Raw genomic sequence first — 23,448 nt, forward strand, 5'->3', positions numbered from 1 at the left:
CCGTGGGCCAAAACCGGCCCAGCAGAGGGTCCAACCCAGCCCTCAGGATGAATTTGCCAAGTGTGAAAATTTGAAATTGCACAAACATCTTAATAATGTCCTAAAACAGAGGAAAAATTCGAATTTTAAAATATATTATTATCATGCTGTTGATTTACTGGGCCGTCCCACGTGAGATCAAATTGTGTGTGTGTGTTTTGGATTTGAATGTTCTGGATCGGTAAATTCAGTTCAACTGAAGCTCAGTGCTTGAATTTGAATAAAAACCAGACGTCTATACAACTGCAGGAAGAAGGTGCAAGAATCCTGTTCAACAATGATTTGTTTTGGGATGAAATCAATGTTGCGTGGTAATTGCGTAGTTGTGTGTGTAATTAGATGTTGTTAATGCTGACAGAGAGTAATCTGAACCTGCCAGCTCTGACCGAAGCAGCGTTGAATCTTCTTTAAACTGGAATCACATACAAACCAGATTATTGAACCAAACCTTCATTAAACTGCTCTTACTTGTTCTCTTTAATGCAATAATATAAGTTTCAAAGACTAGCCTGTACATCCTTGAGTCCAGGTGGACATTTATGCCACATTTGAAGAGGTTCCTTCCTTCTTCAAGGCCTGACTGACAAAATTGTGTTTTGTGAGGTCCCCAAACCCTTGACCTCATCAATTCACCCCGGAGTCTGAGTAAATGTTTCTGTCAAATTAGAAGAAGAGCCTTACTGAGCCTTACTGAGCTTTTGTTAGCTTTCACAAAAACGTGACGGACATGCGACCCAAAAACACAATTTCTCCGGCCTGGGCTGTTGCTGTGTGGAGAGACAGAATGATTTTAATTTAACCCAGCTCCCAGATTATATATTAAACTTTAAGCTGCTTTCATGCTCTGAAAGCAGTCCATTATTTTTAACACATCACTGAGGTCACAGAGGAACTATAGCCATTAGAACGCAGTACTTCTGATCAGACCTGAGCCATGTCGTCCCACTTTCTGACACTTTGTGCAATGATTCACTGACCTGAATGACCGAACAACGTGTTGTGTTGTGTTGTGTTGTGTTGTGTTGTCTTGTCTCCAGGTCACATCCGAGACCCCAACAACCAGGTGCAGGTCGTGAAAAACCTGCGAATCTGTGTCAACAACGTGGTGACGACGCCGAGCACCACGTCTGCCGCACTTAGCCCCGCCCAGCGCCGGCTGCTCAACGAGGTGGTGTTGTCCTGCCAGCCTCAGGAGGGCGCCGCCAGCAGCGTCATCACAGCAGGAGACTATGACCTCAACTTCAGTGGTAAGGACCAGAACCGGACTGGTACGGGATGTGGAAGGCTGAGTCTATATTTTAGGGTTTAGAAAGTCCAAAAATATTAAGATTTCAACCAAATTATACAACACAAACAAACATGAACGTCCATGACTGACTGACTGACTGATGGAGTTACACCATTGGTTACCTGGCCAGGTGTTGGACTTTTCCCTTTGACCGTTGTCCTTTTGAAGTCAGTTGGCGGAAAAAGATTAGGCCTATATAACGTCATTTCTGTCAGTGGTTCTGACACTTTCAGCTCTCTGTTCAGGTGTTTACTAGGAACTGGCAAGATGCACAGTTAAAGCCGACACTAGCAGTGTTATACAAAGAAACACCGGTGGACAACACTGGCAAGAGAAATCCTCCACAGTGCTGTACGACTAAGGAGCTCCTAACTGTGCCATGACACCAACTTCATGTCTATGCGCAAAAAAAGCAGCAAGTAATTTAATCTTCAGTCAAACCCCCACACCGTCCGGTCATAGGCAGTTCTCTAGATGTGGGTGTATATAGTGTATATTGCACTGCTGGAAATATTAAACGTAAACAGCCTTTTTCCTTAATGCACGCCACACTTCAGAATAACATTAAATCATTAAAATGTAGTATATGTTTCCTGTTCATCAGAAAACTTTGATTCCATGCAGTGTAGATGGTTCAAAGCCACAACAGTTCATTGTGTTCATAACATCTTAAGATACTAAATTATATCAAATACACAGAAATCGAACAATCCGGCTTTAATCATTTCTTCCTCTCATCATTTTCTCTCTGGGTAGTGCTCAGTTGGAGATGGTGTGGAGATGGTTCTTGACTGTTTGTGGGCAGTAGGACCAGAACAATTGAGCCCACGTTATTAGGATGACAATTTGACAGTTGGAGAAAAAAAAAATCTAATTCTGTTTCACCACCTTTCTGTGCATCTAATAGTGCCACTAATAATTTCTCTAATATACTAACACTGTTTTCCTCACCAGCCTGTTGGACAGCCCTCCTGCTACATGCCTAGGATTTGTACGATAATAATAATTTGTGGTTCTTTCTGTAGAGAGAAACCAAATGGTTACCAGCTAACTAGTTCTGGTCTGGGTCTGGACCCAAAGAGGCTTCTATCAAGATTGCAAATAGTTTAACAATGAAATTACAGTATGTGCCATTATTAACAGCAGCCAGCTCAGCAGAGCCCAAGTCCATAGTTTTTTTTTTTTTTTTTTTACAGGTAAATAAACAGGAGACAAAAAATGTTTTTCCCAAAACTCCAAAAAGTTGACAGTGAAAATTGAGCACGTAGATCTTTATTCTGTGTACAGCAAACCCAGCGAGGCCAGTGTAACTCCAGTATGACCAGTGCATAAGAATCCTTGCTCTGTCTATCACTTCAACAACTGGCAATTTGAGTATTCACCGAAGGTACAATGGATTCTAGAGAACCGGGATGTGTGTAGGAGTGTATGACAGCAGCTGCTGAAACACTGTGAGACCGAACAAAAGGAGGATGTACTGGAAAAACATCAACCGTGGATCAATCTGCCTGCAACAGCTGCAAGAGGAGCTGAAGGTTTGGCAGTGGATGTGCATTTACAGCCTGATGCTGCTGTTAGGAAGGAGCGCTTGCACCGTGCTTCCACTAAACAGCAGTAGATGGATTAACTGATGGAAGCAATGTACCCAGCTTTCAATACAGAGAAGAAGGATCTATGAAGATGACAGAAGAAGATGAAGTTTCAGTCTGGGATCCATCAGGACTGGAGGAGAGAGGAGCTGGATGAAAGAGCACAGTCCAGATCTCTCTTCATACGGTGTACATGGTATCATCCAACCACTGCTCCACTCTGTCAGTGAAGTATGACAATGAAATAAATGCAGTGATGTCACTTTCTCATCAGCCTCTCTCCACTAGCCTCGCTTGGTGATGAGGCAGCTGAGCGAAGGCAAAAAGCCCAGAGTGTACTGTAGAGTGAAGGACTATTTTTACACTGTCCAGACCAGAATGAATTATAATGACACAGATACACATCTTCTGTTCTCCAGCACATTACATTTAAAATACAGCAGTGTAAAGTGAAATTTGAACTACAACTATTAATTTGTTAGAGAATCACTGATCATTTTCTGCGTTCTGCTTTGAATTAAAACGACACAATTAACATTTGTAGTAGTTACACTCTAATATGACTGTTGGCAGTCACTTTCTTCTCCTCCTCTTTCTCTTGATCATCTGTGCATCCTCGCGCCGAGTGAGGAGACCTTGCAGGAAATAACAACTCACATTTTCTCTTTGAAACAAGCACGTTACTAACATGACCTTGGCTCTCTGCTTCCACCTGTCAGATCACTCTCTTAAAGCTAGCCTCCCATGGTACAGTGCCTGGAGAGAAACACTGTTGGAAGTCAGCACCTCTCAGCACTGCTCAGGTATCCCCCCCCCCACCGTCTTGTGGCTCGTGTGTGGATAGTCGTAGTCCTCTCAGCTCCACACCTGCCCCACTCTTTTCCCTTCTAGTTTCCAGTAGCTGCCATCCTTTTGCGGGCGTCTCGGGCTTTTTTAGGTAGTGAGTGCTTTTATTATGTATGTATTATGTATATGCTGTGAAAACGCTGGCAGATAGAACAGGTTGCCTGCAGACAAATGTAAAGAAAGAGGAGACTGGTATTCATAAAAGAAGAGTCTGTATAAATCTAATGAAGACTTAAAGGGATAGTTCACCCAAAATTCAAATTTCACTCATTATCTACTCACCCTCATGTCGACTAGTCCTCCGTGCCTTCTCTGAGTTACGGGGGCTCCGCGCAGCAGTATTTGTCCATATAATGGTTGTCAATGGATACCAACTTTCTTCGTCCAAAAAGACACACCAAAAAACATCCAAATACCTCCATACTGCTCGTCTGTAATGTCCCTCTTGTATTGAAGCCCCAACATGAGAAATTGTTCCACCGGTCAGTGCAAATCACGCGAGATTTGCACTGACACAGGAAGAGCAGTGAACTGAGACACTGGGAGCTTCCGCTACAAACAAGCTTAAAATATAGACTTATTTAATTTTTTCGGAACAATTTCTCATGTCGGGGCTTCAATACAAGAGGGACATTACACACGAGCAGTATGGAGGTATTTGGATGTTTTTTGGTGTGTCTTTTTGGACGAAGAAAAGTGGTATCCATTCACAACCATTATATGGACAAATACTGCTGCGTGGACCCCCCCGTAACTCAGAGAAGGCACGGAGGACTGTGATTCTCACAGCTCTTAGTTGACATGAGGGTGAGTAGATAATGAGTGAAATTTGAATTTTGGGTGAACTGTCACTTTAAGACCAGGTTTACACGTATACCTGCAGTTCTAAACTGAACATAAGGTGATTTTCATTTTTCCCTGATTTCTCCTGATTTTCCTGATTGCCCTGACTGTATTAGTTTTTCTATCCACTCAACAGTTTATACAACTATGTAACCGAGTTGTTTATGAGTGATCATTTTCATCATTTATTCTTTTTTTCTGATGTTTAATCATGATGACGATGATGGGTTAGAGCTACTCTTTACGTGTAATGCCCAGCTGTTGTGTGTGATGACAGCTGTTCTGGTGCTGTTGGAGATTCTCATCAATGCAACACAATCATTGAGCTGCACTTTTTATTTTATTGACAAGTCTAAAGAACTGTATTGATCTGTAAATGTAGGTTGGGTCTGATTCCAGTGAACTGAAAATGGAAATGTGTTTTGTGGATGAATGCCCAGTTCCATAGTCATGTAGAAAAAACATTGATCCATTTGTGGTGTTTTACTAGCTCACAACGAAGCTGGTGCAGTATGGGCATCACATACATGTATTATTTATGAAGCCATAATGAAAAAAGGAAAAGAGAGAAGTCAAATGTATTGAGTTAATAACACCATTACTCTTTATTTATATATGATTAGATAAGACAGTAGAGAGGACAGGAAATACAATGAAACCAACATCTAAAGGATGTGAAAATGTGTTACTATGGCACCATCCTGTGTTAGTGTTAAGACTGACACTGTGCCAGACAGCAGTGCATGCTGGTTAATCCCCCTTCTGATCCTTTGGACGTGGGATGAATGGGCTGAAAGCAACACAAAGACTGCTGTGTTATCTTGATGAAAACGTGACACAGCTACAGGCGAGCATGTGTCAGTCAGACACGGAAACAAAATTGTTAATTAAAAGCCTTGGTTGTAATACTGGTCACATAGGCAGGACAAATGTATACTATTAAACAACGACTGATGATCTCATTTTGTCTTTGTGTGTCTAGCAACCACGCCCTGGTTCGAAGCCTACAGGGAGAACTTCCTGCAGACAATGCCTGCCTCCGAGCACGAGTTCCTCAATCACTACCTCGCCTGTATCCTTCCAACACCTCACAGACCTGACCCTACCACCTGCTGGGGGTGAATGATAAATACATCCGAAGAATAAATAATAGCAATTAGACTCCCACATTACACTTCATCATCTTAGACATTTATATGATGCATGAAGAAGGGATGGTGACGGGCCCCATGTCTTCCTGAATACGTCTAGACTCATTAGAAGCCATCTGAGCCATCCCTTCTCTTGCTTCATTGAAACAGATGCATTCTGTTATCTGTTCAGTTCCCATCATCAAGGTCAGGTTCACCCAGGAGCCACAGACCTGGAGCTTAGGTTACCTGAATTCACCCTGAGAACTGTCTCTAGTATCTTAGTACTACGACATGATCACGTCCAACCAGAGATTATGCTCTTATTTTATATTCAAATGAACATATGTGATTTGTTGCATCTGCAACATTATCATGTTCCCTAAGTCTCTGGTCTGACCAAACGCTACATCAAACACTGACCTGGTGTGGTACGATTCATGTTTCAGATGAGTCAACACTGAGTGAATGTTAAATTTAACAAGATTTGAATAATCAGACAATCCAAAATGTCAGATGCCTCTTAATCCACAGAAATATGTAACCTCACTTCAAATCACTATGTAAAGCTGGAAACACTGTAGATATAGAAATAATATAATAATAATTAATTCCTCTCTCAAGGAATATTGAAAATTGTTCAAACTTGAGCAGATAATAGTTTGTTCATCTACAACCTGACAGCTCACGGTAAGAAAGTGGACACTCAGGATCTTGATTGATAATCATTCGATAATGTACATTACACTATTGATAATGTCATTACCGTGCAACTTGATGGCCAAAAGAAAGACAATCTAACATGTGAAACGTGGTGCATGTCCTGTTGTGTCCTTGACCCGGTGCTTGCGACAGGCCTGCTGGTGGTGTCCTCCACCGAGGCGGTCCCCGTGGAGCAGTTCCTCAAGCTGTCCCAGGAGCAGCACAGGGTTCAGCACAGTGGAGATTACACCAACCCCAAGTGGTTTATCCCCAACACGCTCAAGTACTACGTCTTACTGCATGACATGAGCGAGGGGGACGAGCAGAGGTACTGAAGGAAGCTTCATGTGAACATTTCTGCACATCAACTACTGTGTTGTGGTCTTGTTTCAGATGGGATGAAACTATATGAGATTGTGTTTAGGGATGTGACAATTGTCAGAGAAATAATCACGGTATTACAATTATCACAATTATTATGCATTAATTAAAAGGATACTTTACCCAAAATCAATAATTCACCAATCATCTACTCACCGTCATGCCAAGGAAGGATTTCGGAGAACTTTCAGAGTTATCAAAACGCTTTTGTAGTTCCAGGGGGGGTCTGACTGGCAACGGGTTTTGAATTTGAATTTGAATTTATTTATTCAGGATAGCCCCTTGAGATGAATCATCTCATTTTCGTTTCGTTTTTATAATGTCGGCGGATAGAGCTCACTTTTGAATTGCCCAAAACACACACTATGAAACATCCAGATAGCTCCATACTGCTCATCTGTACTGACCCAAGTGTCCTGAAGCCGCCACATGAAAAAGTTGTTCGGAAAAAGTTAATTTTAATCAAATTTAGTCAAAATAATTTCATTACTAATTATATACACAAAATTTTAAGTTTCTATTTATATTGGACCAATTATTAATCCCCCAGGGGAAATGTTTGAATTATTTTAGTGATTATTTGTCATACACCAAATGTTTAAAGGGACAACGAGGAGTTTTGGAAAAGCGAAGCGTTTTCACACTACATTTATGAGCCTCCGCGCGCACCGTACATTTCTTGGACCGGCGCAAGACAGACTCATGTTTTCATTCATCAAGAATTAAAGTCAGAGGTTCGAAGACGATCAGATACCGTCGTAGTTCCGACCATAAAGGGCAATTCGGCGGCGTTATTCTCATGACTCGCCACGAAACTGAAAGTAAGGAAATGCTGGTCGGCTCGCCCAGCATTTCCACCATTAATTAAAATAACAAAATAACAATAGAGACAAAACGATATATTTATCGAAAATGGAGCCATTAACAAGTGTGGGTAGCGTAGATTCATCCACATTAACGTGAGACTTTTTTTTATAACCAAATAGAAACTCCTCGTTGTCCCTTTAAGTTTTTTTTTATTATTATTAAATTACAAATGACATGCTAACATTGAAATTCCTACCAATTCAATGTTACGTTTGTTTTTGTTCCGTGCGAGTTGCGCTGATCTGCCGACACGGTTCTGACATAATCTTTTTTGGAAAGTGACAGTATTGAGGAATGTTTACTATTAATTAATTGTGGCGTTTAATACCGCGATGAATTGTGCAAACAAGTAATCGTGACATCCCTAATTGTGTTACATTGGCAGTATGTTCTTGGTGCAAATGAGTGGCATTACTGAAATATAATACGTGTTACAATTTCTTCTCTGTTTTTTTATTCATGTTTAAAAAGCGGTGGATGAAGGTGTTTGTTCAATGTCCCTGCTTCCTCTCCAGGGCAGATGCGGTGTATGAGGATATGAAACAGCGGTACGGTCCTCAGGGCTGCTATCTGTTGAAAATGAACTCTCGTACTTCCTCGCCTGAAGAAGACGAACAGATCCCAGACCCGTGGAGTCAGTACCTGCACAGGAATAATCTACAAAACCAGGTGGGTGACATCACCTCTTCAGTGGGCTCTGGGACTGCTCAGGATGTTTGTATTAAAAATCAGTAGCTGAAACCTGTGGATTTTAAAAGCATTCAGGGCCTCTTGAAGTATCCACAAGCTCTGCACAGCTGGATTTGGGCAGTCTGTCCAGCTGTGGCCTCACTCACTACACTCAGAGCCGCTCCAGCGTAGCCCTGGCTGTGTGCTTCAGTCGCTGTGCCGACATGTGAACTGTTGCTCTCGTGTCTGGTTTCCTGGATCAGGTTTTGTTCAAGTGATGTAATTTTAAACAGATCTGCCTCAGTTCATTATTATTAATAGAAATGGGTTTATACCTAGTGCTATGCCACAGGTCCATTGGTCAAACTGGCTTGGGGTTTTGTCCTATGGTGAACTTGTGCACTGTGTGACCTTGTATAGAGATGTTTTCATATTGTCATTGTAGGTCATTAGTGTGTATTGATGGGCTAAAGTTGTATTTTTATACATGTCAAAGCATCAAAAGACTCGATGCTTCCTGTTGTGTTAACGCTGCGACCTCTGCTGCAGGATACGCTTGATGATCCAACTGTGAACAGTGCTGCTGCTGAGAACAGCATCGGTGCAGCTGAAGTGGACCTCCCTCACCCCACAGAGAAAGGTCAGTGGGTTCAGCAGCTCTGCAAACAGTTGTCTCTGTCACTACGTGTCACACTGGACCACCAGCGTCACTCGCTACAACAGAGGCTCTGTCAGCCACGCCTCCAGCCTCCCTGATGACAGTGGCATGAAATAAAACAGTCAGCACAAAGTCCAAGATGCATTTTCCTTCAAATACCAGTAGCACTTCTTGAGTTGCTGTGTTTGTAAAAACATCCCATGCTTGTGCCCCTGGTCCAACCTGTTCAGTGGCACCGACATACCAGCTACTTTCAAAGTCAGGAAACCAAACTGTGCGTAGTGCCTTCACTGTTGTTGTGCTTCCATGAAATTAGGCTTTGTAACACTTTTTGGGCTAATGACTTTGCTACTATTACTGACGACCTGGAGGGACAAAATGTTTTAGTGTTGGTCCTGCTGCACTAACTGGTCTTTGATTGACCTGACAGATGTTTTGGGGTGAGGTGGCCAGCAGTAGTCTGTACAACCATAGACCAGGATCCATAGTTCAGACTTATAAGGATAGTTCAACATTTTGGCAAATTGGCCCATTGCCATAATCCCTATAGTTTTAGCAGTAGGTTCGTTACCTTTAATTGTCGGTGCAAGCTATTTTTAGAACGGCGGAGCAGAGCGGCGAGCTGCTCAGAGCTACGCTACGGAGGCTCATGGGATTTCTTGGTTTCCCTCATCAAACTCATCAAATACACAATCCAACAACTCCAAAACGCTCTGGTGGACAAGTTGTGACCTGCACATTCACCACACTATGAGATAATAACAGAACGTTACAAGACAGAGTTGTTTTAGAGGCAAATGCAGAGACTGCTTTCCAGAAAACTGCCCCCAGACGGGAACGCGCATCAGCGATTTTGCATGAATTTTATGTCATTACTCATCATCTTTGCCTGATATGAGCAGCATGTTTACTTTAGAATATTGATATTTGGTGACTTGCTGAATTATCTTACTCATCCGATTAGTTCTTGATAAATTTGAAGGTATTAATACAACATGTGAATAAATGTGACCAGTAATAAAAGGCATGAGGAGCACTCAGCCACTTTTGTTTGGTCCAAGTTGTTCTAAGAGGAAAACAGGTTGCAGACTCCAGCTTTATTGACAGTGAGCACAGGGTGGATTAACAGCAACCCCGGAACAATGCTGAGTAAGGTGTCAAGTTTTGTGTCAAATCCTTAGCAGAGTTGTTTGATCACCGTGACAAACAGACCAAACAGGTGAAGACTAAAGGCCTCTATGTTGTGTATCAACACTGTTTCCTACCAGACGGAGTTTCCAACAGTCTGGGGAGCCATCCTCTCCAGCTGGACTCAGAGAGCGGCTCGGGGAGCCTGCACACCATCAGTGCTGTTAACACCGACGTGAAGAAAGGTACCAGAGATCCAGAGGGCACAGCAGGAGGAGCAGGAGGAGCAGGGAGCCACGGAGCGTCTCTCACCCTCAACGACCACGACCACATCAGACAGTTCATCCAAGAGTTTACCTTCAGAGGCCTGCTGCCGCACATAGAGAAGAACATCAGACAGCTCAATGACCAGGTACAACTCTGACTCCTCTAACCCTTCCTCCTCTCCTCAAACATATTCACTTATTTACAAACTGATTCAGATTTAGACACGGAGCAATAATAAAACATAATTTGAGCTAAGTGCGACCAGTTATGTCAGATTGTGATGTTCAGAGGTGACGTGTGGATCAAACAGTTTGGTTATTTTGGAAGCTGAAGTTTGTGGTGTATTTCTATCAGTGATGGGAATCACGGCGTTACTAACGGCACTTTTTTCAGCAACGAGTAATCAAAAAAGTTACTGTTTCCCCCGTTACAACGCCGTTACTGTTACTGACAATAAAATGCAGCTTTACTCACCGTTATTGACTCAAGATGTCCTGTCACAAAATAATAGCTACAGCCGTTTAGGTGTACATTATAGCCTACACATTTTTTTCAGTCCACCAATTAGTCGGAAAAAAAAGCTGTTTAACTCACTCAGTATTCCTCCACACAGACCGGCTCCACAACGCAGCGTCAGGAGTGAGTTGGTTAGTTCCAGATAAACAGGAGGTTAGGATTATGGTTAGGGTGGCGAGTCCAAGTAATTTGACATATTTGAGCATTTTAATAAAACACAATAGTTGTTTTTCCTGGTAACTAGTTACTTTTATAATGTAGTAATTCAGTTACTAACTCAGTTACCTTTTGAGGAAAGTAACTAGTAACTATAACTAATTACTTTTTTAAAGTAATGTGCCCAACACTGATTTCTATACTCTCCTCAGTTCAGATAATAGTTAATTAAAGGTCCAGTGTGTAATATTTGTCAAGGTTTAGTGGCAAAATCTGAATATACTACCAATGAATATATTTGTATAAGTGTATAATTGCTATAAAATAAATCTGATCCAACCAGAGAGCACGTTTCAAGAGTTTCATGTTCATAAATAAAAAATAGAAATATTTAATAGATAAATAATACAATCAGAATGCTAGATGTCACTGTTTTCCCCTCATTTTACACACTGGACCTTTAACAGTATAAAGGAAAGACCACAGTGGAGCAATAATGAGAATACTAACAGTGATGTCAGCACAGCTGGACTCAGCTGGATGTGCTGTTCTTTAACCTGACACCCCCCATCATCGTCACAGCACTGACACATGTGATCTTCCTCTCCGTCCTCAGCTGGTCTCCAGGAAAGGTCTGAGCCGCTCGCTGTTCACTGCCACCAAGAAGTGGTTCGGAGGAGGAAAAGGTCCAGAGAAGAGCATCAGTGAACCAAAGAGCACGTGCGGCCTCCTGTAAGCTCCGCCCCCCCCTGCTCCCTCATCACACCTCAGGACACTTCAATATGGCTCCTGTGCATTTACACATAGACCACTGCATGTGGTTGTGGTTTCATGTCTCTTGTCTCTGATATCAGATATCCCCCAGAAGCCCCCGAGCTGCAGATCAGGAAGATGGCTGACCTGTGCTTCCTGGTTCAGCACTACGAGCTGGCCTACAGCTGTTATCACACTGCCAAGAAAGACTTCCTGTCGGACCAGGCCATGCTGTATGCTGCAGGAGCGCTGGTGAGAACAGGCACCGTCACATACACACATCTGTCTGTCCCTATGAGGACCGCGCGTCAATGTCCGTAACTCCACAACTCAGATTTTTAAAGCTCCGTACAGAGACGTCGTGTGTAAAACAGAGGAATGACAGTGGAAACGCTGGAACACAAAAAAACAAAAACTCTTTGCCTTGTTTTTGCTCAAATTATTATTATTTCCTTCCCTGTGTTTCTGTTGTTTGGTGCGACTGGTCAGCGCAGGTGTCATTGATTGTTGCCATAGCAACGTTTTTAGATTGAAATGAGTCGATCTGTGAGCAACAAGAAGTCTGGACCAACACTACAGACCAGACGAACAAATCTGTAGCAGCACAATGTTGAGCAGCTGTTAGATGATGATTCCTCATAAATTCAACTTTTCTGTTCAATGACAAAATTAGTTTGTTTCAAATAACTCCACTTAACCTCATGCATCTGAAATCATAACCATGACCTTTATTCTCTTCCCTTTTCCATCCATCTCATCATCTTCTCTAGGAAATGGCAGCAGTGTCGGCCTTTCTGCAGGCTGGAGCAGCCAGACCTTATCCAGCACACTACATGGACACCGCAATACAGACGTACAGAGATGTCTGCAAGTATGTTCCTTTGGTTTTTGCTGATAGTTTAGATCAGGTTTTGGTTTTGATCTGTTTTGTCTCCTGGTTTGTTATTCAGGAACACATTGGAAGCTTTGGTGTAAACACAGGATGTTTAATGGTATCCAGAGTGTGTGTTCAGGGCTCATCAGCCACTGAGATTTCACCTTGGATGTCAAATACAGCTAGGAGTTCACAAATACCATCTGAGATTTTTAAAACTTACAAAATAGATAAAAACAAATATAGGGTGTTTTCAGGCTGCAACAACACTTCCAAATGTGTCCATTTTAGATAATACTGGTGTGTGTGTGTGTGTGTGTGTGTGTGTGTGTGTTTTAAGTGGTGTTGTGTGTTAACAGCACCTCTTCCCTCTGCCCGCAACAGGAACATGGTACTGGCTGAGCGATGTGCTTTACTCAGCGCTGAGATTCTCAAGAGTCAGACAAAATACTCGGACGCTGCAACTCTGCTCATCAAGATGACCAGTGAGGTGAGAGAAGCATCAGTCCTGTTGTGTGTCTGGAAGTTACATGTTCATGTTCACATCATATGCCAGGAATTCTCTCAGACAGGTACTGTAGAACTGTGATAAATTGTAATTTTTGTTCATTTATTTCAGTAGTTCAATTTAAATAGTGAAACTCATATTATATAGATTCACTACACACAGACTGAAATATTTCATGCCTTGATTATGGCTTACATTCAATGAAAACCCAAAATTCAGTAAATCAAAACATTAGAATATAGTGAAAAAGGTTCACTATTGTAACCTAATGGTGTCACACTCTAATCAGCTGATTAAGTCCAAACACCTTCAAAGGTTTCCTGAGCCTTTAAATGGTCTCTCAGTCTGGTTCAGTAGCTACACTATCATGAGGAAGACTGCTGACCTGACAGGTGAATTCTCATTCATTGAGATGCAGCTGCAGTCCCATATTGTGCTGTGGTGTTTTCTTCCTGCAACTTTAGCCATTTCTAAAAAACAAAAAAAAACAAAAACATAGCTCATTTGATATGCAATTCAGTTAAAGGGATAGTTCACCCAAAATTGAAATTGATCTTTTCACCCTCATGTCCACTAAGGGCTGGGAGAAGTTTCAGAGTTATCCATGGCTTCTCTGAGTTACAGGGGGTCTCGGCGTAGCAGTGCATGTCCATATAGCGGTTGCAAATGGATACCAACTGTCTTCGTAACAAAGACACACCAAAAAACATCCAAATACCTCCATGCTGCTCGTATGTAATGTCCGTCTTGTATTGAAGCCCCGAAATGCGAAATTGTCCCGAAAAAAATTAAATAAGTCTGTCAGGGTCTGTCCTCTTCCCAGTTCGTCCAAATTTGACGAACCAGGAAGAGGAGCTTCGAGAAGCTTCCGCTACAAAACAAGCTTGAAAAATAGACTTTTTTAGTTTTTTTCCGGACAATTTCGCATTTCGGGGCTTCAATACAAGACGGACATTACATACGAGCAGCATGGAGGTATTTGGATGTTTTTTGGTGTGTCTTTTTTTTACGAAGACAGTTGGTATCCATCTGCAACCGTTATATTGACATGCACTGCTACGCTGAGACCCCCTGTAACTCAGAGAAGCCACGGAGGACTCTGAAACTTCTCCCAGCCCTTAGTCCACATGAGGGTGAGTAGATAATGAGTGAAATTTCATTTGTGTAAAAACAGGCATTTTTATTTTAATTTCAGTTAACTAAATTGTTTTTTCATAGCTAGTTTTAGTCTTAGTTTTAGTTAACTGTAATGACCCTGGTGCTGACCAAGTGAGATGATTATATTTATATTCAGTGTGTATATAGTGAACACAAATGATCCCACAGGCCTGAGTAACTGAGTAACTAATTCATTCTCAGAGGTCAAATGATTCCGACTCATTCTTTGACCTTTGTGTCCAGGACTCTGACCTGCGCAGTGCTCTGCTGTTGGAGCAGGCCGCCCACTGCTTCATTAATATGCGTAACCCCATGGTGCGAAAGTTTGCCTTCCACATGATCCTGGCTGGTCACCGGTTCAGCAAAGCAGGACAGGTGAGATTTTCATCCGTCACCGATCTGTGTGCTCTGACCAGATTTCTCATCACTTGTGGTTTTGTTGTTTTGGACAAAGCTGGTACTAGGTTCAAGTAAAACAAATGGTTTGTGTATTAATTATTGTTCTTGAGCTAATAAAGGAGCTACAGGTTAGTGTTGCTCTTGCTACATGGCTAACAGTAGTTTACTGATCAGTCCAAATGAAACACTGAATGCAATATCAGACTTCATCCTTTGTTCCTGAAAGGCAACACCAATGTGAACTCATGTCTCCATCACAAGAGAATTCATTAACTGTCATGTTTAACTCTTGTCAGCGAAGATGAAGGGATGTCATCGTATTCACGTGCCTGTGATGTTGAATTATTTTGTAATTCTCTACTGCTGCTGCTGTCGGCTGCCTTGTGGACTTTGACGAGCTCTTGTTTCTCCTGGCTCTTGCTCTCTCCGCTGTCTCTTCATGTAGCGGAGGCACGCGCTGCGCTGCTACTGCCAAGCCATGCAGGTGTACAAGGAGAGGGGCTGGTCTCTGGCCGAAGACCACATCAACTTCACCATCGGCCGTCAGTCCTTCACACTCCGCCAACCAGAGAACGCCGTCGTCGCCTTCAGACAGATCCTGACCAATGACAGCAGGCAGACGGCCACGCAGCAGGCCGCCTTCCTCAGAGAGTATCTCTACGTTTATAAGGTGATCACTGTACTGACACAGTTGCAAACTGTAAAGACACTTATAACTTACTAAATAACAAAAACGTGTAATATAACTACTGAAGAAAGTACTTTTTTATCAAAAGGTAAAACCCCTGTGAAACACCCCTGGTTAGGACTAAACATGTACAATCTGGAAAAAATAAAGCATTAAAATTAAAATTAAAATTGGTTCACAGGCAAGAAACCCAGCTGATACACAAGTAACCATGTTGTGTGTGTTTGTTTGTGTCTTTCAGAGTGTGATGGGGGGAAATGAAGTGGACCTCCCTCAGCTCCCTCTGCCCTGCATCCACAGCTCTGCCACAAGGGTTTACTTCGGACATGAACGCCGCCTGGCGGAAGGTAACAACACACTGACGAGTCACTGCTGATCAAAGCTCAGCTTCATCTGAACAGAAGAGTTAAGAAGTTAAGAATCACCGGCTTTGTTAAGGTTTTGTTGAAGTCATGTTTATCTGATTACAAATGTATTTAATATTTCCACATCACTTTGCCCACAGTATCCTCAGTGGGTTTTTACAAAGGAAAGACAAAATTACTGCCTGGTTCCTTCCTCTTTCACCATTTTCCGTCTCTGCCCCCCACACACCTGTCTGCTTCTTACAATAGAGAAATGAAAGGAACTAGAATCACTTTCTCGTGGTTGTCTAACACTCAGGCTAGTTTCAGATCCATTGGTATTCAGAGTCACATAAAATATTCACCAATATATATTCTATAAACTGTACTATTATTCTTTGAGGTCACACTGAACTTGACCATTGACCTTGGACCACCAAAGTCCAATGCTGCTGGTCCACGTGCTGTACAAACATGAATGCCAACACCATAGTTATACAAGAGTTTTTAATATCAATATCCAAACATTATTCCCTGAGTATCTGATGAAAATGTAAAAAAAAAAAGAAGAAGCTAGGGCTAGAATGATGGTCAAACAGGCCCCAAAGCTGTAAGAGATTTAATGTGGTGAATAAACAACACTGCAGAGACCTTAATGTAGTAGGTTCTTAAAAGTAGCATGATGTCTGACCAACAAACTTATTTATGGACAAAGCAAAGGTTTCTATAACTCAGGGCTGCGCGGTGTGACTGTGTCAGAGCGAAGACATGATATGATGTGATACTGAACGACTAACCATCAATCTTTTATTCCTATTATCTGATACGCGCAGGGGAAAAACAGGCAGCCACTCATGTGTCACTGGACCAGGAGTACGACCAGGACTTGGCGACCATGTGGTGCCACCTGGAGGAGCAGCTGGTGGCTGCTGCCAACAGAGGGACTGTCCCAGGAACCTTCCAGCCCACCCAGTGCTGCCTCAACAGCCAGACGGACAACCTGCGCCACCCACTGGCTGTAGTGGAGGGTGAGTGGTCCTCGGCATTCAGACATGACGGCGAAGCAGGAATGACTCTGTTCTGTTTCTCTTTGACCTCCAACTGTGTTAAAGGACAATTCCGGGCGAATTCAACTCGGGGGTGTATTTTCCTAACATTTTAGGTCTAAAAGAAGGAATTTCAGTTTAATGTCTCCTGTTTTGTGGTAGTTGTGTCTGTCCCCGCATCGCCACGGCAGCAATGAATGGGAGAGGATGGAAGTTCCACTGCTTAGGCTGTTTACATCATTCAAAGTCTCCTAGAGTCTCGCGCGAGACCCAGTTGCCGTGCTCTGTGTGTTTAGGTGCAGTCGGAGCTACCGTTTGTGTCATAACTGGCCACTCAAACATGCGCCAAAAAGTTTTTTTTACTTGAAGCAAGTCAAGAGTTGATATTCCTGTGTTTATGACACAAATGGTAGCTTTCCCACTGCTCCTGAACACACCGAGCACGGCAACTGGGTTTGCGCGAGACTCTAAGAGACTTTGAATCAGATCTAGTTTTACAAACATGTCGGCTTGCTTGAAGTAAATAAACTTCTTGGTGCATGTTTGAGTCGCCATCTGACGCTGTCTGTGGAAAGAAATTGCGGCTTTGAGGGCTGTAAACAGCCTAAACAGCGGAACTTACATCCGCTCCCATTCATTTCTGCCGTGGCGATGCGGGGACAGACACAACTACCACAAAACAGGAGCAATTAAACTGAAAATCTTCAGACCTAAAATGATAGGAAAATACACCCCCGAGTTGAATTTACCCGGAATTGTCCTTTAATGTGGTGTGCACCTTTAATGTTTGACCAGACCAGGGAGCCTCTTCATCCTGCCCCCCCCCCCCCTGTCTCTGTCTCTGTCTCTGCAGAGCCGATCATAGTGGAGATGTCATTCAGGAACCCCCTGAAGGTTCCTCTGGCTCTGTCCAACCTCTCGCTCCTCTGGAGGTTCACAGCCGACGCCGCATCTCCAGCAAACCAGAAGACCACCGAAGCATTGGAGGGAGAGACCGTCACCAATGAGGAGACCCTGGCTCGAGGGGTGAGCCACCTGAGAGAACCTCTTCTCAGATTACTACTATTAGTACTTTTCATTACATTTCATGGATGGATGTATTGAAAGAAACACTTGTTTCCTCTTGCAGGTGGCTCAGAAAGACGACATTGTCACCACTGAGACCATCCTCGATTTTAACATGGGTCCAGAAGAGACCAAAACGGTAAAGTGCAGAAATCTGACTGTAAACCTGATCACTCCACTGACTGTGTGCTGCTGCTGCTGCACTCTGCATATGTCAGACACTGAACCTGAGCACGGAGGCCAACAGAATACACAAAAACATGGAAAAAAAAGTCAAGTCCTTAAGGAATAAATATAAATTAGGGCTGTCAAACGCTTAAAAAAATTGACTCAATTAATCACATTATAATTCTGAGATTAATCGCAATTAATCACAATTAGTTATGTTTGCTGCTAACAGTCACTCTGACCTTTGACCCCAGGCACGACTCAGGCTGCTGCCACACAGAACCGGACAGCTGAACATTGTGGGTGTGGTGTACAACCTGGCTGAAACCTCGTCTGGTGACACAGCTCCTGGCACTGATGGTAACACACACACACACACACACACACACACACACACACACACACACACACACACACACACACACACACACACACACACACACACACACAGAAACATCCAAGTGTTATATGCGTTGGTTTATATCAACAAAGAAACAGCCATTGATTCATATAGCTCAGACTTGGCTACTAAATGCATACATACATACAGCATCCTTCTATCTAATATCATGTACACAACATGTGTAACTGCCCATACTCTTATGTGTTACAGTTATACTTATTTACATTTTCATCTTTTTGTTCTACAACATTTAAGAGAAAAAATGAAAACCCAGTGGTGGATAATCCAGCTGTTTTATCCTTCTGATGTGATGCCAACACAAATCCACACTGGATAACTTGTTGCCCCTACAGGCCAGCAGACCACCAGTTTGATGGTGGTTCGTGGAAAACAGGACCTGAAGATCCAAGGCCCCCGACTCAACCAGACCAAAGAGGACAAGATGGTGGTCCGACATGGTCCTGACCGACGCCTGGACCCCATCATAACACCATCCATGCCCCTGATGGAGGTACCACTGACTCACTGACTAAACACTAAACACTAAAGGCTCAGTTTTATCACTCCAGAGTGTGTGGTCTGAAGCACATGGGACAAGTGCATTTAGAATGTGTTTGTGTCAGTTTTACTATTGTATTGATTGGAAAGTTACAGTCAGTGTGTAACAGCCAAAAATACAATCAGAGCACCTGAAAATTTCCTGTGAAAGCCAGCTGTACTCACCTCTCGGTGTGTTATGAGTCACAGGCTTAGATTGTATTTGTGGTCAGCTGATTACATATCTTTGTGCACTAACTACAGTGTTGTCTGTTTATTTGTGTGTGTGTCAGGTCTTCTTTTTGCAGTTTCCCACGGCTCTGCTGTGCGGTGAGATCAGGAAGGCCTACGTCGAGTTCTGTAACGTCAGCAGTGTTGCGTTGCGTGGCCTGCGGGTGGCGTCCACCCACCCGGACTTCTTCACCTTCGGCAGCCAGGCCACGACACCCGACACGCCGCTCAGCCCAAACTCAGCCGAGAGCTGCTCAGCGTACAAAACTCTGGCCACGATGCCCCAGCCGGGCTCGGTGGCGTCTGAGATGCTGGTTTCAGCGGAGGATTTCAGCCAGCTGTCCAGTGTGATGGACATCCCCATAGAGGGCAGCACGCTGCAGCCGGGGGAGTCCACCCAGCTGCCTCTGTGGCTCAGAGGACCAGACCAGGAGGGAGTGCATGAGATCAGCTTCCTCTTCTACTACGAGAGCACAGAGAAAGGACTCAAAATCAGGTAAAAGTATGAGTGGAATCAGTTAGAAAGCATTCCTAATTATAGGTGTATGTGCTCACACACTCATGTGCTGCTTTTAGCACAAAGCTAAAGCTCATATCATTCATAAATCTAGTAGGAGAAAATCTCTCTGCTAGGGATGGGCATTTCAAGCAAAAGTACTATTTGATAATCGCGGGGTACTAATCGATTATTAATCAACTATTTGCCCTATTTCTTAAAGGGACATTGTGTAACTTCTCCTGTTATCTATTCACGATTCATCGATTATTTGGTTCAAAAGTCTGTTTTTCATTAATCAGTAATCCCCCCATCAACAAAGTGAAGTGTTCCTTTCAGCTCTGAATGAGCCGTTCATATCATTCATATCTACAAGGAGCGGGTAAGCTCGGTGCAGCTGCCATGTGGTGTCGCCATGTTTTTACGTTCAGTGGCAGCGTGACGGTAGGAAACCACGGAAACTCAGCGGAGACACCGGAGCTGTCGGCTCAGGTGGAGGTGGCGTCTGTGAAAAGTCACCGTGGTAACGCAGTGAGGAGGAATGGAGCGTTACACTGATGCTGCATTCACCTGCAGTCGGGCAGACGGCCGCCGCTAACAAACCAGATGTCATTTTAGTCACAGAAGTGGAGAGAAAGCCGGTAAAACGTGGGTCAGGTAAACAATACCACATCCCCATGACAACATATTGTCACGTGTATTGTTTTGCCTCGTGCTGACGGACCACTTGTTTACATAGAGGCTTGTTTATGCCGTTACGTGCAGCGGCTGTCGTCCGTCTGCCGTCTGCCCAATTTCACGTGAATGCAGCATGAAAAATATGATTGAGTTGCTTGTGATATACAACCACAACGCTAGATGGGAGGAATTCCTACACAATGTACCTTTAATTTAAAGATACTTTTTTTTTTTTTCTATTCTGACTCTAGTTGTGCGGTACAATGAGTGCCGTTACAATATTTGTTTTTCATATTTTAACATGAATTTAGTGAGGCGGTCTTATTACATTATAACTAGTGATATAAAGTTAGATCTGATAACTCACCTCCATCATGTCTTTCTCTCCTCACATGAAGTCATCGGGTGTTGCGGCACACGGTGTTCATCTGTGCCAGTCGCTCTCTGAGTGTTCAGGCGTCGGCCTCCCGCAGCAGCGTCTCCCCACATCACAGCCTGGACGACAAAGGGAGTGGCGGGACGCTGGTCTTTATTGACGTGGAGAACATCAACACGGTGAGATGCTCAGAGCGCCACGCACACGTCGTCCCGCTTGAACCAACACGTCACTGCTCAGACTTTTTGTAATTTGTCTCCTCTCGGCTCTCAGAGTGAGTCCGGTGTACGTGAGTTCCACATCGTCCAGGTGTCCAGCAGCAGCCAGAACTGGCGCCTCCATAAGTGTATCAACCCATCCAGGGATAAAGGTGAGTCCAAGTCCTTTTATTCTCTATTGTGTAACTGCTGTGGGCTCCATTTCAATAAAAAACAAAAATCAATCATGTACAAATAAACTGCAGTCTGTGTGTGTGAACATCAGGGAAAAGAAGACTTTCCCTGTGTGCTATTTTTTTTTTAAAGGGATAGTCAACATTTTGGCAAATTGGCCCATTGCCATAATTGCTATAGTCATAGCAGTAGGTTCGTCACCTTTAATTGTCGGTGCAAGCTGTTTTTAGAACGGCGGAGCAGTGCGGCGAGCTGCTCAGAGCTACGCTACGGAGGCTCATGGGATTTCTTAGTTTCCCTCATCAAACTCATCAAATACACAATCCAACAACTCCAAAACGCTCTGGTGGACAAGTTGTGACCTGCACATTCACCACGCTATGAAATAATAACAGAACGTTACCAGACAGAGTTGTTTTCGGGGCAAATGCAGAGACTGCTTGCTGAAAAACTGCCCCCGATGGTAACGCACATCAGTGGTTTTGCATGAATTTACCTCTAAAACAACTCTGTCTCGTAATGTTGTGTTATTATCTCATAGCGTGGTGAATGTGCAGGTCACAACTTGTCCACCAGAGCGTTTTGGATTATATAGATCTGACTTTGTAATTGATCTGTCTCTACTGGCTGTAATTTTTGTGACCTGCACATTCACCACGCTATGAGATAATAACGGCACGTTACGAGTTGTTTTCGAGGTAAATTCATGCAAAACTGCTGATGCGCGTTTCCACCGGGGGCAATTTTTCATCAAGCAGTCTCTGCATTTGCCTCGAAAACAACTCTGTCTGGTAACGTTCTGTTATTATCTCATAGCGTGGTGAATGTGCAGGTCACAACTTGTCCACCAGAGCGTTTTGGAGTTGTTGGATTGTGTATTTGATGAGTTTGATGAGGGAAACCAAGAAATGAGCCTCCGTAGCGTAGCTCTGAGCAGCTCGCCGCTCTGCTCCGCCGTTCTAAAAATTGCTTGCACTGCCAATCTAAGGTAACGAACCTACTGCTAAAACTATAGGGATTATGGCAATTTGCCAAAATGTTGAACTATCCCTTTAAACCCCACAGCTAAGGTCTGTATCATTTATCAGTTCACAGCTCAGACAGGTGAAAGGCCACCAAACAGAAACTGTATAAAACAACAATGGATATACAACAAGTGGATTTAAATCTGAACTTTCAGCCAAATCACATGGTCTTAATAAATAAATAAATACATAACAAGGTGTCAGGTGTCATGTTGGAGCTTTAGGTGTCATGGTAACAAGTGGTCATATTGGTCATCAACACAACACTGACATCAGTCTGTGATGTTCTGTCTTCCCCTCCAGACTGTAAACTCACCAGCAGAGAAAGAGCCAAGCTGTGTTTCAGAGCCACACGATGCAAACCCCACCAAGGTAACTGACCCAGAGTCAGCACCACCTCCATCACTGTGCTGTGGTCACACTGACAGTTCTCAGTAATCACTGATGTGTCTGTTTGGTCTGTCCCCAGCTACCTCGGACGCTGTGCAGAAATACACCTTTGCAGACCTGAACCTGGGAAATGAACGGGTAAATATAACACACATGTTGATATTAGAGAAGGAGGCGTTGCTAACAGCAACACGCAGCAAAAACAAAATGCTGATTTCGGTTTAATTTGTCAAACGTCGGTGCAGATCATCAGCTCCTCCACACCCTGCGGAGATTTCTTCTTCCGCTGCTGCCGGACCTCGGAGCCTCCGCGAGTGGACGTGCCATCGTCTAGGACGACATCCAACAGCAAGAGTCAGGGCTCCTTGACCTCTGAGGACAGAGCGTCCGACATCAGCAACATCGTGAAGAAGTGCAACGAGCTGGACCTCAACATTATCGTCATCTGGAAGGTTTGTGAACAGACAGAGGACGGGTGATAGAGCTGGCAGCTGATATGATGATACTGATAGATAGATGCTCTGCACCTACAACAGTCAGAGGTGGAGACGTATTGTTTTTGAGTTGTCTGTTCCATTCTACTTGCCACATTTTGTCATTCGATAAGACATCATCAAAATAGTAAGAACAAGTGAAAAAAGAACAAAAAACAAAGCGACAGACATTCCAAGACATGACAAAGGCACAAATCGAACAGAAATTATATAAGGACAGAGATGATCAAATTGTTTAGATAATATAAGAAATATAGGAATGAAAAAATAAAGAAGTGAATAAAATAAAATAAAACAGATAGAAATACATTTATAAAAAGAAAGGAGATTAAAAAAACAGGACA

At 43.3% G+C, this 23,448-nt stretch overlaps 1 protein-coding gene across 4 annotated transcripts in view; it reads left to right on the forward strand.

Annotated features, from left to right (window-relative positions):
- The window catches only part of trappc8 (trafficking protein particle complex subunit 8), a 28,790-nt gene that overhangs the window by 1,663 nt on the left and 3,679 nt on the right, over positions 1 to 23,448 (forward strand). For 2 of the 4 annotated variants that reach the window (XM_083970357.1, XM_083970358.1), the window contains exons 2-26: positions 1,077 to 1,286; positions 3,636 to 3,719; positions 5,588 to 5,677; positions 6,591 to 6,765; positions 8,201 to 8,354; positions 8,904 to 8,994; positions 10,281 to 10,552; positions 11,696 to 11,811; positions 11,934 to 12,084; positions 12,603 to 12,703; positions 13,091 to 13,196; positions 14,616 to 14,747; positions 15,217 to 15,441; positions 15,701 to 15,806; positions 16,637 to 16,831; positions 17,703 to 17,875; positions 17,979 to 18,053; positions 18,337 to 18,442; positions 18,839 to 18,996; positions 19,316 to 19,749; positions 20,826 to 20,982; positions 21,077 to 21,173; positions 22,524 to 22,592; positions 22,690 to 22,748; positions 22,856 to 23,062. In XM_083970357.1, the coding sequence (XP_083826483.1) occupies positions 1,077 to 1,286; positions 3,636 to 3,719; positions 5,588 to 5,677; positions 6,591 to 6,765; positions 8,201 to 8,354; positions 8,904 to 8,994; positions 10,281 to 10,552; positions 11,696 to 11,811; positions 11,934 to 12,084; positions 12,603 to 12,703; positions 13,091 to 13,196; positions 14,616 to 14,747; positions 15,217 to 15,441; positions 15,701 to 15,806; positions 16,637 to 16,831; positions 17,703 to 17,875; positions 17,979 to 18,053; positions 18,337 to 18,442; positions 18,839 to 18,996; positions 19,316 to 19,749; positions 20,826 to 20,982; positions 21,077 to 21,173; positions 22,524 to 22,592; positions 22,690 to 22,748; positions 22,856 to 23,062 (3,743 nt within the window). The remainder of the gene's footprint in view (positions 1 to 1,076; positions 1,287 to 3,635; positions 3,720 to 5,587; positions 5,678 to 6,590; positions 6,766 to 8,200; positions 8,355 to 8,903; positions 8,995 to 10,280; positions 10,553 to 11,695; positions 11,812 to 11,933; positions 12,085 to 12,602; positions 12,704 to 13,090; positions 13,197 to 14,615; positions 14,748 to 15,216; positions 15,442 to 15,700; positions 15,807 to 16,636; positions 16,832 to 17,702; positions 17,876 to 17,978; positions 18,054 to 18,336; positions 18,443 to 18,838; positions 18,997 to 19,315; positions 19,750 to 20,825; positions 20,983 to 21,076; positions 21,174 to 22,523; positions 22,593 to 22,689; positions 22,749 to 22,855; positions 23,063 to 23,448) is intronic. The other 2 variants (XM_083970359.1, XM_083970360.1) reach the window with 1 other exon arrangement.

The sequence above is a fragment of the Trachurus trachurus genome, assembly GCF_905171665.1.
Source record: "Trachurus trachurus genome assembly, chromosome: 4".
NCBI classification, from domain to species: Eukaryota; Metazoa; Chordata; class Actinopteri; order Carangiformes; family Carangidae; genus Trachurus; species Trachurus trachurus.